The 13,365-nt window shown below is 43.9% G+C and overlaps 1 protein-coding gene across 4 annotated transcripts; it reads left to right on the top strand.

The window, feature by feature from the left end:
• Nucleotides 1-126: 126 nt before the first annotated feature.
• LOC112250467 (breast cancer metastasis-suppressor 1-like protein-A) lies at nucleotides 127-10,935 on the top strand. 4 transcript variants are annotated; one of them, XM_024420647.2, is made up of 11 exons: nucleotides 127-804; nucleotides 1,089-1,179; nucleotides 1,324-1,451; nucleotides 1,582-1,605; nucleotides 1,792-1,871; nucleotides 4,443-4,539; nucleotides 4,766-4,855; nucleotides 4,980-5,044; nucleotides 5,134-5,173; nucleotides 8,869-8,995; nucleotides 9,188-10,935. In XM_024420647.2, the coding sequence occupies exons 1-11, from the start codon at nucleotides 669-671 to the stop codon at nucleotides 9,303-9,305; spliced, it is 996 nt and encodes a 331-aa protein (XP_024276415.1). In that variant the 5' UTR covers nucleotides 127-668; the 3' UTR covers nucleotides 9,306-10,935. The 4 variants fall into 4 exon arrangements, with proteins under 4 accessions (XP_024276415.1, XP_024276414.1, XP_024276417.1 ...); XM_024420646.2 differs by having other exon boundaries at nucleotides 5,125-5,173; XM_024420649.2 differs by lacking the exon at nucleotides 1,582-1,605 and having other exon boundaries at nucleotides 131-804.
• Nucleotides 10,936-13,365: the final 2,430 nt, after the last annotated feature.

Below are 13,365 nucleotides of genomic sequence, written 5' to 3'. Positions count from 1 at the left end.
TATAACGCCCCACCCAGCAGACTGTCGACCAATCGTATTAAAGATGTAAATATACGTCACGCAACTGCTAAACAAATCGCCAAGCGTTCATGTGCTAGTCGAACTAGGAAACGGGTTGTAGTTACACACGTGCCGCGTTCAACGAATCAGCAAGTCCGAAATGTCCGCGTGTCCAAGTTCCGATTAGCATTTTCGTAGAGAAAGCTTAAATCTGCCTATTTTCCTCGAAAGTACGTAATGTCACGATTACAAAGCTACAATGAACAAGTCAATTATCTCAGTTAAGATTTGTAATGTTGTACTTCTTGTTCACAACATACCTGCTAATTTTGGGTTTTTGAGCTAGCGCCCAATTGACACCCATTCGCCCCTTATCCCAGAATGCCTTGCACGGCCCATTGACAACGCACAAACGGCGTGTAAATATGACTCAAATAGAGTTTCCCATCTCCTCAAAATTGGCTCCGAGCGCACGCAGCAGGAGATGGACATTTTTTGTAAAAGAGCATCTGATTGGTCGATTCGGTAGCCATGTTTTTAACCTCCAGTTCCCTCTGTTGTTTTAGCTAGCTAGTTGTTTATCCGGTTAGCCGTCGTCATTTTTATTGCTATTTTTTAAAAGTCAGCTCGTAAACCCTTTCCTCTAATTTTCCAAGAGAACTAACGTTATGCCGGTGCACGCCCGCGAAAAGAAAGAAAGCAATCACGAAGAAATGGAGGTTGATTTTCCCGATCAAGACGCTAGCAGCACTGACGAAGAGGACACTGTAAGCTCTTCTGTATCCGAAGATGGAGACAGCTCGGGTAAGGGATAGGTACATTACTAGTCTGTAAAGATTAGAGCTAGCTAGGCAAAATGCAGCTGGCTGCTATGCATAATGCATTGTAGTTCCTAAATGAATGTGTGTTTGTGCTGTAATGCAATGTAGGTCCATTTTTATGATGGTCTCCTTAATTCTGGCCAAATGAAAGTGATGTTGATGCTGCGTGGCCACCTAACAGTTAGCTAGCTGACGTTAGTTAGTATCAAGCTACCGCTAGTTTGTTTACTGTATTAGATGTGTCTGCATGTTTATTATTGCCAACAGATATGGACGATGAGGACTGTGAGAGAAGACGAATTGAATGCATGGACGAGATGACTACCCTCGAGAAGCAATTCGGCGACTTGAAAGAACAGTAAAGACACTTTTTCTACTTTTCACATTTAAGCACACTTTCCACATTGTTTTCTTTCTGGTCCATGTTTACATGCATGATTATAAGCCAACTAACTACTGATGCTGCTGTATTGCTCACCGCTGTCTGTCTCGTTGTGACTAGGTTGTACAAGGAGAGGCTAAGTCAGGTGGATATAAAGCTGAAGGAAGTGATAGCTGGCTGTGCCCAAGAGTATCTGGAACCACTGGCCAACCTGCAGGAGAATATGCAGATCAGGACCAAAGTAGCTGGTAAGTTTGAATGTAATTTTAGCCTACACTAGATTAGATACTAACGTCCCACTTTGTAACTTTAGTTGTGGCAGATGTCAATGTCAAGAAGATCAGTGGTTTTCTAACATTTTAGTTGTGTGTTCCTCAGATGACCTACCTACCAGCTCCCTGGGTAGGCTACCTCCAAATATAAGAAACACACATCTGTTAATATATGTTGTCTCTATTCTCATATGCAATGTACTGTTATAACAATGTTACAATGTAATATATGTCTCTGTTCTCAGTGATGTCAAACCGTCTGAAGGGTGCCGACAGAGGCTAAACATTTGTTTTCCTTGTCTTGTATCTTCTCCAGGGATCTACAGAGAGCTGTGTCTGGAGTCTGTGAAGAACAAGTATGACTGTGAAATCCAGGCTGCCTGCCAACACTGGGAGGTCTGATGGCAATTCAATACAATAAACCTTTATTTATCCCCAATGGGCAATTGTTGGCACAGTGAGTAATAACACAGTGGTCAAGCATAAAGTGCATCCATTGTTTATCTCTGGCCCTGTCTAAATACTGTAGGCTCTGAATGACCAAGGCTCTGAATCTGTCCTCGTGCTCCTAAACCTTAGTGCCACTTTTGACACTGTCAATCACCGCATTCTTTTGGAGAGATTGGTAAGCCTAATTGGTCTACACAGACCAGTTCTTGCCTGGTTTAGATCTTATCTGTCGTAAAGATATCAGGTCGTGTCTGTGGATGTTTTGTCCTCTGACAAGTCAATTGTACGTTTCGGTGTTCCTCAAGGTTCTGTTTTACGACCACTATTGTTTTCACAATATATTCTACCTCTTGGGGATGTCATTTGGACACACAATGTCAACTTTCACTGCTATGCGGATGACACAGCTGTATATTTCTATGAAATATGGTGAAGACTCCAAATTGCCTACCCTGGAAGCCTGTGTTTCAGACATAAGGAAGTGGATGTTGGCAATTTTGTATCTTTTAAACAGAGATGCTAGTTCTAGGTCTCAAGAAACAAAGAGATCTGCTGTTTGATCTGACAATGAATCTTGATGATTGTACAGTCGTCTCAAATACAACTGTGAAGGACTTCCGCGTTACTCTGGACCCTTGATCTCTCTCTTTTGACGAACATATCAATAATATTTCAAGGGTAGATTTTTTTCCATCGAATCATTGCAAAAATCAGAAACATTTTGTCCCAAAATAATGCAGAAAAGCTAATCCATGCTTTTGTCACTTCTAGATTAGATTACTGCAATGCTCTATTCCGGCTACCCGGATAAAGCACTAATTACCATCAGTTAGTGCTAAATAGAGCTGCTAGAATCTTGACTAGAACCCAAAAATGTGATCATATCACATCAGTGCTAGCCTCTACACTGGCTTCCTGTTAAGGCAAGGGCTGATTTTCAAGGTTTTACTGCTAACCTACAAAGCATTACATGTGCTCGCTCCTACCTATCTTTCCGATTTGGTCCTGCCTTACATACCTACACGTATGCTACGGTCACAAGACGCAGGCCTCCTTATTGTCCCTAGAATTTATAAGCAAGCAGCTGGAGGAAGGACTTTCTCCTGTAGAGCTCAATTGTTATGGAATCCATGTGAGAGACGCAGACTCGGTCTCAACCTTTAATACTTTACTGAAGACTCATGTCTTCAGTGGGTCCTATGATTGAGTGTAGTCTGACCCAGGGGTGCGAAGGTGAATGGCAAGTCACTGCAATGATGAACCGCTCTTGCTGTCTGGCTGGCCAGCTCCCCTCCCTCCACTGGGTTTATCTGCCTCTGGCCCTATCACGGGGGCTAGATCACTGGCTTACTAGGGGTTTTCCACTCTGTCCCTAGGGGGGTGCGTCATGTCATGCCAGGCTTTTCTGCGCTGTACGCGACTTGCACCCCCTCAGGATAGTAAATTGGTTGTCTGTAGATATCCCTCTAGTGGTGTGGGGGCTGTGCTTTGGCAAAGTGGGTGGGGTTATAGCCTGCCTCATTGGCCCCAGGGCTATCGTCGGATCTCCCCGTCTCAGCCTCCAGTATCTCTGCTTCAATAGTCTATGTGCCGGAGTCTGTTATATCTGGTGTAATTCTCCTGTCTTGTGCTTTTGTGTGTGAACTTAAGTATGCTCCCTCTAATTCTCTCTCCTTCCCGGAGGACTTGCGCCCTAGGACCATGCCTTAGGACTACCTATCATGATGACTCCTGACTGTCCCCAGTCCACCTGGTCGTGCTGCTGCTCCAGTTCCAACTGTTCTGTCTGCGGCTATGGAACCTTGACCTGTTTCACCGGACGTGCTACCTGTCCCAGACCTGCTGTTCTTGACTCGCTCTCTCTCTACCGCACATGTTGTCTCGACCTCTGAATGCTCGGCTATGAAAAGCCAACAGATATTTCTCCTGAGGTGCTGACATGTTTGGTGACCTGTACAACCACTGTGATTATTATTTGACCCTGCTGGTCATCTATGGGCGTTTGTTCTTCAAGATGTTCAATCTGACCTTAATGGTCATGTACTCTTACAATCTCCACCTGGCACAGCCAGAAGAGGACTGGCCACCCCTCAGAGCCTGGTTCCTCTCTAGGTTTCTTCCTAGGTTTCTGCCTTTTCGAGGGAGTTTGTCCTAACCACCGTGCTTCTCCACCTGCATTGTTTGCTGTTTTAGGCTGGGTATCCGTATAAGCACTTTGTGACATCTGCTGATGTAAAAAGGGCTTTATATATACATTTGATTGGGCAGGTGAAAGCAGTTGGATTGAATCCTTACCTTCACCTGTACAGTCACATACAGATCAACAATATGGCTACCTCAAGGAAGGGAGCAATGAAGGATGCATGGAAAACTACTGGGAATTGACCTTTGTCAAAGTAGAATGCTTTGCAGTTCTGCAATCAGCAAAGGTGCATTTTGTATGTAATGGACACCAGGGTCTCTCTCTGTGGCTTTGGTGCTACAGTAGGCATCAGTTTACTGTGTTTCTCCTCCCAGAGTGAGAAGCTGTTGCTGTTTGACACGGTGCAGAGTGAGCTAGAGGAGAAGATCAGACGCCTGGAGGAGGACCGACACAGCATCGACATCACCTCAGGTGCTCTGCACACATGACCTCTAAGTGATCTGGAAGGTTTTGTTCCAGCCCTGCACTAATTACAACAAACCTGGCTTAAGTAACGGAGGAGAAGTTGGAACAGTCGAATCAGGTGTTTTAAAAGCTGGGCTGGAACAAAAGCCTGCACTGCCTGTAGCTCCCCAGGGTTTGCTTTGCCTTCTTTAAAAAATATATATATTTTTCAATCTGTCTCTCTGCATTCCAGAACTTTGGAACGATGGTTTACATTCACGGAAGAACAAGAAGAGGGATCCCTTCTGCCCTGCCAAGAAGAAGAAGCCTGTTGTCGTCTCCGATATCCTTTCTTTCTACCGGTCTTCCTCCATCCATCTGATACAACGAGATACTGTCAGTGGCAATAAAAATGTCTCATTTCAATACTGCGCCAGAAGTTTTTGTTTTTCTTAACCCCTTCTCACGTCCGTATATTGTTTATATGCTGCAAGACCTGGATATACTTGAAGACTGGACAGCAATACGAAAGGTATTTGAGTTAACCAAACGTAAGCCTTTGTTGTCATTTTGTTTAGGGTTGGAATTTAACCTTTTGATCTTGTTCTGTATGCACCACAGGCGATGGCGTCGTTGGGGCCGCACAGGGTCAAGGTTGACGGTAAGAATCTCTCATATCATTGTGTCACTGTAAAGCCCAGGGGCCTCATTTATTACCGTTGCGTAATTTTCCCCTTACATTTCTGTGTGCGCCATTTCTGAAAAATCTGCCCACAAAGAAAAATATAGAGATTTATAAACTTGGCGCATGTTTCCCGTTATAAATCGGTCCTGTCGTAAAACTGTGCGCGAGCGAGAATTAAAACTCTGTCTGGAAAACACCTCCATTCACCTTGTATTGGTACGCCACATCATGCAAAATACGAATTGTTGCTCAATATTTTGTTTATCAATTGGTTATTGGGTTTATACAGTGCATTTGGAAAGTTTTCAGACCGCAATCATTTTTCCACATTTTGTTACGTTACAGCCTTATTCTGAAATTGATTCAATTGTTTTTTTCCCTCATCAATCTATAAACAATACTCCATAAGGACAAAGCAAAAACAGGTTTTTAGAAATGTTTGCAAATGTATTAAAAATAAATTAAAAACTATCACATTTATGTAAGTATTCAGAGCATTTACTCAGTACTTTGTTGAAGCACCTTTGGCAGCGATTACAGCCTCGAGTTTTCGGTATGATGCTACAAGCTTGGCACACCTGTATTTGGGGAGTTTCTCCCAATATTATCTGCAGATCCTCTCAAGCGGTGTCAGGTTGGATGGGGAGTGTCGCTGCACAGCTATTTTCAGGTCTCTCCAGAGATGTTAGATCGGGTTCAAGTCCGGGCTCTGGCCGGACCACTCAAGGACATTCAGAGACTTGTCCCAAAGCCACTCCTGTGTTCTTAGGGTCGTTGTCCTGTTGGAACGTGAGCCTTCACCCCAGTGTGAGATCCTGAGCACTCTCTCTGTACTTTGCTCTGTTCATCCTTCCCCCAATCCTGACTAGTCTTCCAGTCCCTGCTGCTGAAAAACATCCCGCAGCATGATTCTGCCACCACCATGCTTTACTGTAGGGATGGTGCTAGGTTTCCTCCAGATGTGACGCTTGGCTTTCAGGCAAAATAGTTTAATCATCAGACCAGCGTGTCTTGATTCTCATGATCTGAGAGTTCTTTAGGTGCCTTTTGGCAAAGTCCAAGCGGGCTCTCGTGCCTTTTACTGATTAGTGGCTTCCGTCTGGCCACGCTACCATAAAGGCCTGATTGCTGGATTTCTGCAGTCGACTCTAAGGACATAGGCAGGACAAGGCAGGAGTGGCTTCGGGCACAAGTCTCTGAATGTCCTTGAGTGGCCCGGCCAGAACCTGGACTTGAACCCGATCTAACTTCTCTGGAGAGACCTGAAAATAGTTGTGCAGTGACGCGCCTCATCCAACCTGACACCGCTTGAGAGGATTTGCAGAAAATATTGGGAGAAACTCCCCAAATACAGGTGTGCCAAGCTTGTAGCTTCATACCCAAGAATACTCGAGGATGTAATCACTGTCAAAGGTGCTTCAACAAAGTACTGAGTAAAGGGTCTGATTACTTATGTAAATGTGATATTTCAGTTCCGGAAAAAAATATTTAAAAAAACAGTTTTTGCTTTGTCATTATGGGGTACAATGCCCTCAAATAGGGAATGGATGATGCTTTTCCTATGGTTCATTTTCATGCCAGCCAGGTAGGCTATACTCCTGTTATAAAACAAAGTAATGTGCTTAATGTTAGGTAAGTTCGTAAATAATTATAGTAGGCCTAGCCTATAGAAAGCTGATGGGGCCCCCTCCTTTCTAATAAGAGGTCATCAAATTTGTTTTCTCATGCAATTGCTTAGCCTGATTCAGAGGGGTTGGGTTAAATTCGGAGGACACATTTCAGTTGAATACATTCTGTTAAAAGGGGGCTAGGTATCCGCCTTTCCGTTTAGAAATTGCGCACCATGAGCTCATGGGCACTCATGAAGTGTTTGATTTTCGATTATATTTGCATTGATGTCAGAGTGATTTAAAGGGACAATAGTGTTGAGTACCAGGCAGTTAGCACGTTTGGTAGGCCACTAATGACCATCGGCAGCATCAGAGCTCGGAGGAGCCTCATTTGGAATTTGACTGCCGTCGTGACTCGTGACCACCGGTGTGGCGGTAATGCGGTCACCGTAACAGTCCTAAGCCTACCCATACTGTCAAGTATTTTACATAAACCACCGGCCTATTTACACTGTTGGCCGGATGTTTTAGTCTTCAGCAGTGATTTATGCTGTGTCTGGAAAAGTACTGTCAGTTACTGAAAGAGAAAACAATGCTAAATTGTTGACCTGTCAGCAGAACGTTTTGAATTCAACAGTGTTCTGCATTGACTTTCCCCCCCCAACCTAAATATGATGGACTGCGTGTGAATTCTGAAACATTGTAGGGCAGACAAGAAAGAAAGTTACAGTTCTATTTCTTTTGTGTTTTTGTTCTACCTGACTACTAAAAAAACTTTAAAAAATTATAGTGCTACTGATATTCACTACTGTTTTGTTGGGAAAGAGCAAGAAAAGTATTTCACTGTACTTGTGCATGTGACAATAAAAACGTATCTTGATGCAGAGTCCTACTTCAATGTAAAAGATCAGCTGTTAAATGCAACTCTATACCGGTATTATTAACCACATTGCCTATGATATCGCAAGACTTGACGTAAACAGCCTATCTATTTACTATACTACTAGGGCCCATTTAAATGAGAGATGTGCACGGTCATTTCCTCTGTCTCCTTTGGGAAAATGAACCAGTCATGGCTAGAGAAGGTGAGGAATATATTCTGCAAGGGTTAGGAAAAAAAGTATGAAAAAGATTCCTGTCTAATTATTTTACTTTCTAAAAACAAAACGTTGATTTTCGCTCTTATCACTAGTGGCAAATGGTTTCATGCTTGTTTTTAGTTGTTCATGATTAAGCTTCTCAGATCACCCATTTGCACAAAATATACTTGCCAGCTTGCAGTACAATATTTCAACCACTAGCAGATGTGCGTACGCATGGTCTAAAATTTGCGAGGAGGTGAGCACATTCTCACGTCAAGTACATTTTGTATAAATGTCCATTTTTGCGTGAACTAGTGCGCACACATTTTGGGGTATATTTTGTGCCTACGCATGGTTTCTAAATGATCTATTAGTGTCTATCCCAGATGATATTAAGTGTCTCTAATATCTAAATACATAGGTTCAATTATATATACCTAGAGTGTACGAAATATTAAGAAACATTTCCTTTTGCCTCTCAGAACATCCTCAATTCGACAAGATGCCGAAAGCATTCAACGGGTTTGCTGGCCCATGTTGACTTCAATGCTTCCCACGTTTGAGTCAAGTGGACTGGATTTCCTTGGGGGGGACTGTTGAGTGTGAAACACCCAAACTGCCACCTAGTACCATACCTACCCTCTGAATGGCACACGTATACAATCCATCTCAATTGTTTCAAGGCTTAAACCTTCTTTAACCTGTCTCCTCCCCTTCATCTACACTGATTGAAGTGGATTTAACACGTGACATCAATAAGGGATCAAAGCTTCCACCTGGATTCACCTGTTCATTCTGTCATGGAAATACCAGGTTTCTTAATGTTTTGTACACTCAATGTAGACTGGTACAGTGCAACTGCGGTGCAGCTATTGATACATAGTAACGTTAGTAGTTTAAACTGTTGGACCTACCCTTGTGACCAATGTTTTGCTGTGTGTGTGTGTGTGTGTGTGTGTGTGTGTGTGTGTGTGTGTAGTCCCTGCCAAGGCTGACAGACACCACCATGTGGTGAGGTCTGAGGAGGGCAGACTGTTCTATGACAGCCAGTGGTATTGCAGAGGACAGGCCATATGCATCAACAGGAAGGACCAATACCCCACCAGGTGTGAGTCTGTATGAAATGTATGTTTTTAAACGGTGTGTGCGCTGATGTTGGAGTACTTGAGGAAAGTGCGTGCGTGTATGCCGCTGTCGTTCATAGACTAGATCCAAGTGTCGCTGTGTGGTGAGGCGTGTGTATATAATGTACGTTCCTCTATTTTATTATCCAATCCTCTTCCACCTCTCCTCCACAGCGCCATGATAACCACCATTAACCATGACGAGGTGTGGTTCAAACGGCAGGACGGCAGCAAGTCCAAGTTGTACATCTCTCAGCTGCAGAAAGGCAAATACACCATCAAACACTCCTAATGTCCCTCACGGCTTGCCGTACTTCCTCTCCCTGGATAACAAATAGTGAACTTCGGTGCCACGATCCCGTCCCTTACTTTCATTGCCGTAGGGGGAAACTACATTATGTCAATGGTCTGGAGAGCTGTAGGTCAGGGTGGATAGGGGTTGTACAAGGTTGGTGACGAACTACTGCTTTCTCTAAATATGTATGTATGTTACAAATATCTGCAAGGCGTCCAAGTGTCGTTCCTCCTGGAAGAGAAAGAGGCAAATGCTGCTAAGAAGGGATGAGTTGCTGTTGAGAGTAGTGGTGGTGTTGTAGCATGCCTTTTTAAACAAGATGCCTACAGTCCTGAACTAACTCAGTGCAGTGAAGCCTTAATTCCTACAGCCTGTGAGAACAGTACTAGGATCAAGTCAAAGCGGGTCATTTTTTTTGAGCGGGTGAGTAAATGGAAACCTACAGTGTACCATCCAGGTTAAGAATGAACTATTCGAATTTCCTAAACATTGAGATCGTATCTTTTACGCCGGCAGACTGGCACAGCCAGTAGTATGTTTGCCCTCTGTACAGAACCCTTGTTGATTATGATGAGGGCCAGAAGATCTCTGAGGCCTGGTTAGAGACTAGGGCTTGAGAACTTTGTTGGAAACATTGTCAGGAAAAACTCCTGGCCCTAATTCTGTGTCATGTCTTAACTTCACTGTGAACTCAGTAGCCATCTGCCTCTTGTAGTGTACTTTTGGAGAATCTCAATTGCGTATTCCTTGCGTCCTTTCGCCTCACCTCCCCCTCAAAACCGATTGGAGGAGAAAGCCAGAGGTCCCTCCCCTCTGACCTTATCCTCCAACGGGTGTTGAGGAGTCGTTGGGGTGAGTGGACACGAGGAGTACGCAATTGAGATTCCCCCTGTGTTTTTCTGTGTCATCTTCCCTCCCCTGTGAAGAACTCCCTGCGTCTCTATGTTCGAACGATGCTCTACCTTTTTCTCCTGTAGTGCGCACTTGTGCACTCCTCCCTACCCATGCCAGAGGGATCTGATGACATTGAGAAGGGTCAAAGTGTCTGGTTGTCGTACAATCCCGTCCATGCAATCCCATCCACTCTTTTGCACATTATTGGATAGAGGGGAAACTGTGTGTGTGTGTGTGTGTGTGTGTGTGTGTGTGTGTGTGTGTGTGTGTGTGTGTATAGTAACGTACTGCTGGTTCAACCTCTGTGGTCATGTGGTGCTTTACATTCACAGCAGCATCACATCTGTATAAAAGTATCAACTGCCAACAGTATTGCATTGAGAAGATTCTCAACATGTTATGAATTATGTAGATATGTTACAAGCTGTAATGTCGGGAGTATTTGCAGTGTTGTGGTTTTGTTGTATTTTTTTGCAGCTCACAAAGGTCTGTCATAATACGATTAGGTCAAATGTTACAGTGCCATGAATTGAAACGTAGTATTGCTTTTCGTCCTCGAGTTTTATTTGTCAAATATGGATTTTTTTTTGTTTGGGGGTGGGGGGTTGTAGTAAGTCATAATGCTCCGCCGCTACACTACGTTATCTTTTCATATCATGCGGGAGGGAAATATGAATACAACTCTTGTCATAGTGCCAATGCATGTACAGCAAATTAAATGTTTAATTTTGTAGTAAACATGTCACTTGCCTTCATTTGTAACGATTGAAGTCCCATGAGGCATTCATAAAACTATAACTATATTTATAGCCTTTGATTGAAGCGAAATATGCTGGATGGGATGTTAGGGCCTATCCTAATTCATTTTTATATTGTCTGTCAGAAATATATCATGTATAATGTGCTTGTTTGAAGTTGGTGCTCGGGTGGAGCAGTATCTTGATTTTCATACTGTTTCTGTAGGGAGTATACGATATTACCAGAAGTGCACACAAAAGATGCTATTTAAAAAATAATAAAAAACATTTACAAAAATTTGTTGGGGCTCACAACAATTTAGGCAACATGGGGATCTTGATCCAGGAGGGTATTGGTTGTTTCTGCTGTAACCAGGAAGCTTGATCTAGCCACTTAGCAAGTTAGCTAACCAAATGCAAATCTGGAGCCCTGAGCTGCATATCATTTATTTAGGAAATCTTAGATAGTTAACAAGCAGTGGCGTATCCCCCCGCAAGGTGATGGGGCCCCCAACCCCAATTATGTTTATCTATGGTATTGACAATCACACCGTCAATATAAATACCCCGGTATACGGTATATCGCCCAAGCCTAGTTGACAGCATGTCTAGCTATAACTAAATCAACTTCACATGTAATGGGCAGTCTGCTGTGCTCAGCATAAGCCAATCTGTATTGCTCTCAGTCCATTCTGAAATGAGAAGCGTTAATTACCACAGACAAATCACTAGATATAATCTTAACAGAGCCAGTCTGGCTGACAATGCTGTCAATTCCATGGTTTATGCAACCTAACCCTCTTCATTTGAAAATGACTTGCTTTGAAAATAGTGAGCGTGGCTCGTTTGATAAGGGCTTAAATCCGCTGTGCTGTTCAACCTTTTAGCCAGTGTTGTGTGCCACTCACTAGATTAACGCACTATATTGGGATCGATTCAGGATCCACTTAAATATTTCACTCATCCCCTTCTCCACTCTCTACTTATCTCCCATGCTGAGCAGAATCTAATACACTAATTTACAAAGTAGCCTACTGAATAGGAGTTGACCTTAGACACAGATCTAGGATCAGTTCTCCCTGCCCCCAATCCTACCCACAACCATTAGAGGTATGAAAGATATCTGACCCTGTATCAGTGGTGAGAGGTGATTTTACTCCCAAAAGCACATGCAATATATAGTGCAGTACTACCAAAATCTAATTTCTCACTGCAGAGCTCCCATCTGACCAGGTAGTGTCAGTAGAGCTCCACTGTAGCGATGTTGCAGCACTGCACTCGATTGGAGAGGAGAGGAAAGTGGTCCCTGTAATTGAGGCACCCTTCTGGAGAGAAGCTTCCCAGCTGATGATGGTTGGGAGGGAGGGAGGGACGCAGGCGGGCGTCTGCTGTGGAGGGACACTTTCATCACATCACAGCTCGCTGGCCATGTCTGCTGCTGCCAAAGAAAGAGAGAGAGAGAGAACAAGAGAAGGAGGGTAATACAAAGAGCTGGAGAGAGAGAACTCGAGAATGAGAGAGGAAAATCCCCATCACAGCGTCGCAGGCAGGACTGGGCCCCGGCTGTCTGTCTCTACGCAATCACATCTCTCTAGAGCCTTCTCTCTGAGCCGGAATCTGTTCAAACATGCATAACAAGAGGACATTCTCACTGTCTTTTGCTCCCCCTCTCATGTTCTCTCTCTCTCCCTCACTCATGTCAGAAGGTCTGCATGGCTGTATTAGCTGGGTTATTTGGAGCTTTGCATGACAATAGGTCCTGTGACTGCAGAGGTCTTGAGGTGTTGCTGGATGAGAGCGAGGCAGAGGCTAGTTTCGGTCCCATCCGTAGTTGATGAGCCACCAGACTGTGAGGGTCATTTGGATGTGTTTAAAGCAACATATGGGGCTGATTATACCGTAAAGTGTGACACTCCGCTAAATAACGTATAGTCCTCTATCCCTGTGGGTTGCATGCGTGTGACGATGTAATTTTAATTATTTTTTTTAAATTTTACCTTCTATTTAACTAGGCAAGTCAGTTAAGAACAAATTCTTATTTTCAATGACAGCCTAGGAACAGTGGGTTAACTGCCTGTTCAGGGGCAGAACGACAGATTTGTACCTTGTCAGCTCGGGGATTCGAACTTGCAACCTTTCGGTTACTAGTCCAACGCTCTAACCACTAGGGTAGCCTAGTGAGTGAATATGCACACTTAGGCTGGACAGGCAACTTCTCAGCAGCGGAAGCGGTCACCACGATGACTGCGCCCTCGAGGGCAATTTATTTTCAGCATGGCAAGAAAGGCATTCTCTCAGGTATCTGTCTCACTGTGTGAGATACAGAAACCAGGCATGCCTCGCCTGCCCAGTGCAGCCAAGTGTCACCATCACACTTCAGCTGTCACCTGGCTTGTGTGCACTAGGCCACACAACAGAAAACGTTT

This window comes from Oncorhynchus tshawytscha, linkage group LG05 (genome assembly GCF_018296145.1).
Source record: "Oncorhynchus tshawytscha isolate Ot180627B linkage group LG05, Otsh_v2.0, whole genome shotgun sequence".
NCBI classification, from domain to species: domain Eukaryota; kingdom Metazoa; phylum Chordata; class Actinopteri; order Salmoniformes; family Salmonidae; genus Oncorhynchus; species Oncorhynchus tshawytscha.
The sequence above is the reverse complement of the archived record's forward strand: the minus strand, read 5'-3'. Positions and strand labels throughout refer to the sequence as shown.

Excerpts from the sequence above, each read along its gene's own strand:
- LOC112250467 (XM_024420646.2), top strand. The coding sequence starts at position 669 with ATGCCGGTGCACGCCCGCGAAAAGAAAGAAAGCAATCACGAAGAAATG. Across the intron at positions 1,452-1,581 it reads GATCAGGACCAAAGTAGCTG|ATGACCTACCTACCAGCTCC; the intron begins GTAAGTTTGAAT and ends TGTGTTCCTCAG. Across the intron at positions 4,540-4,765 it reads CAGCATCGACATCACCTCAG|AACTTTGGAACGATGGTTTA; the intron begins GTGCTCTGCACA and ends TCTGCATTCCAG.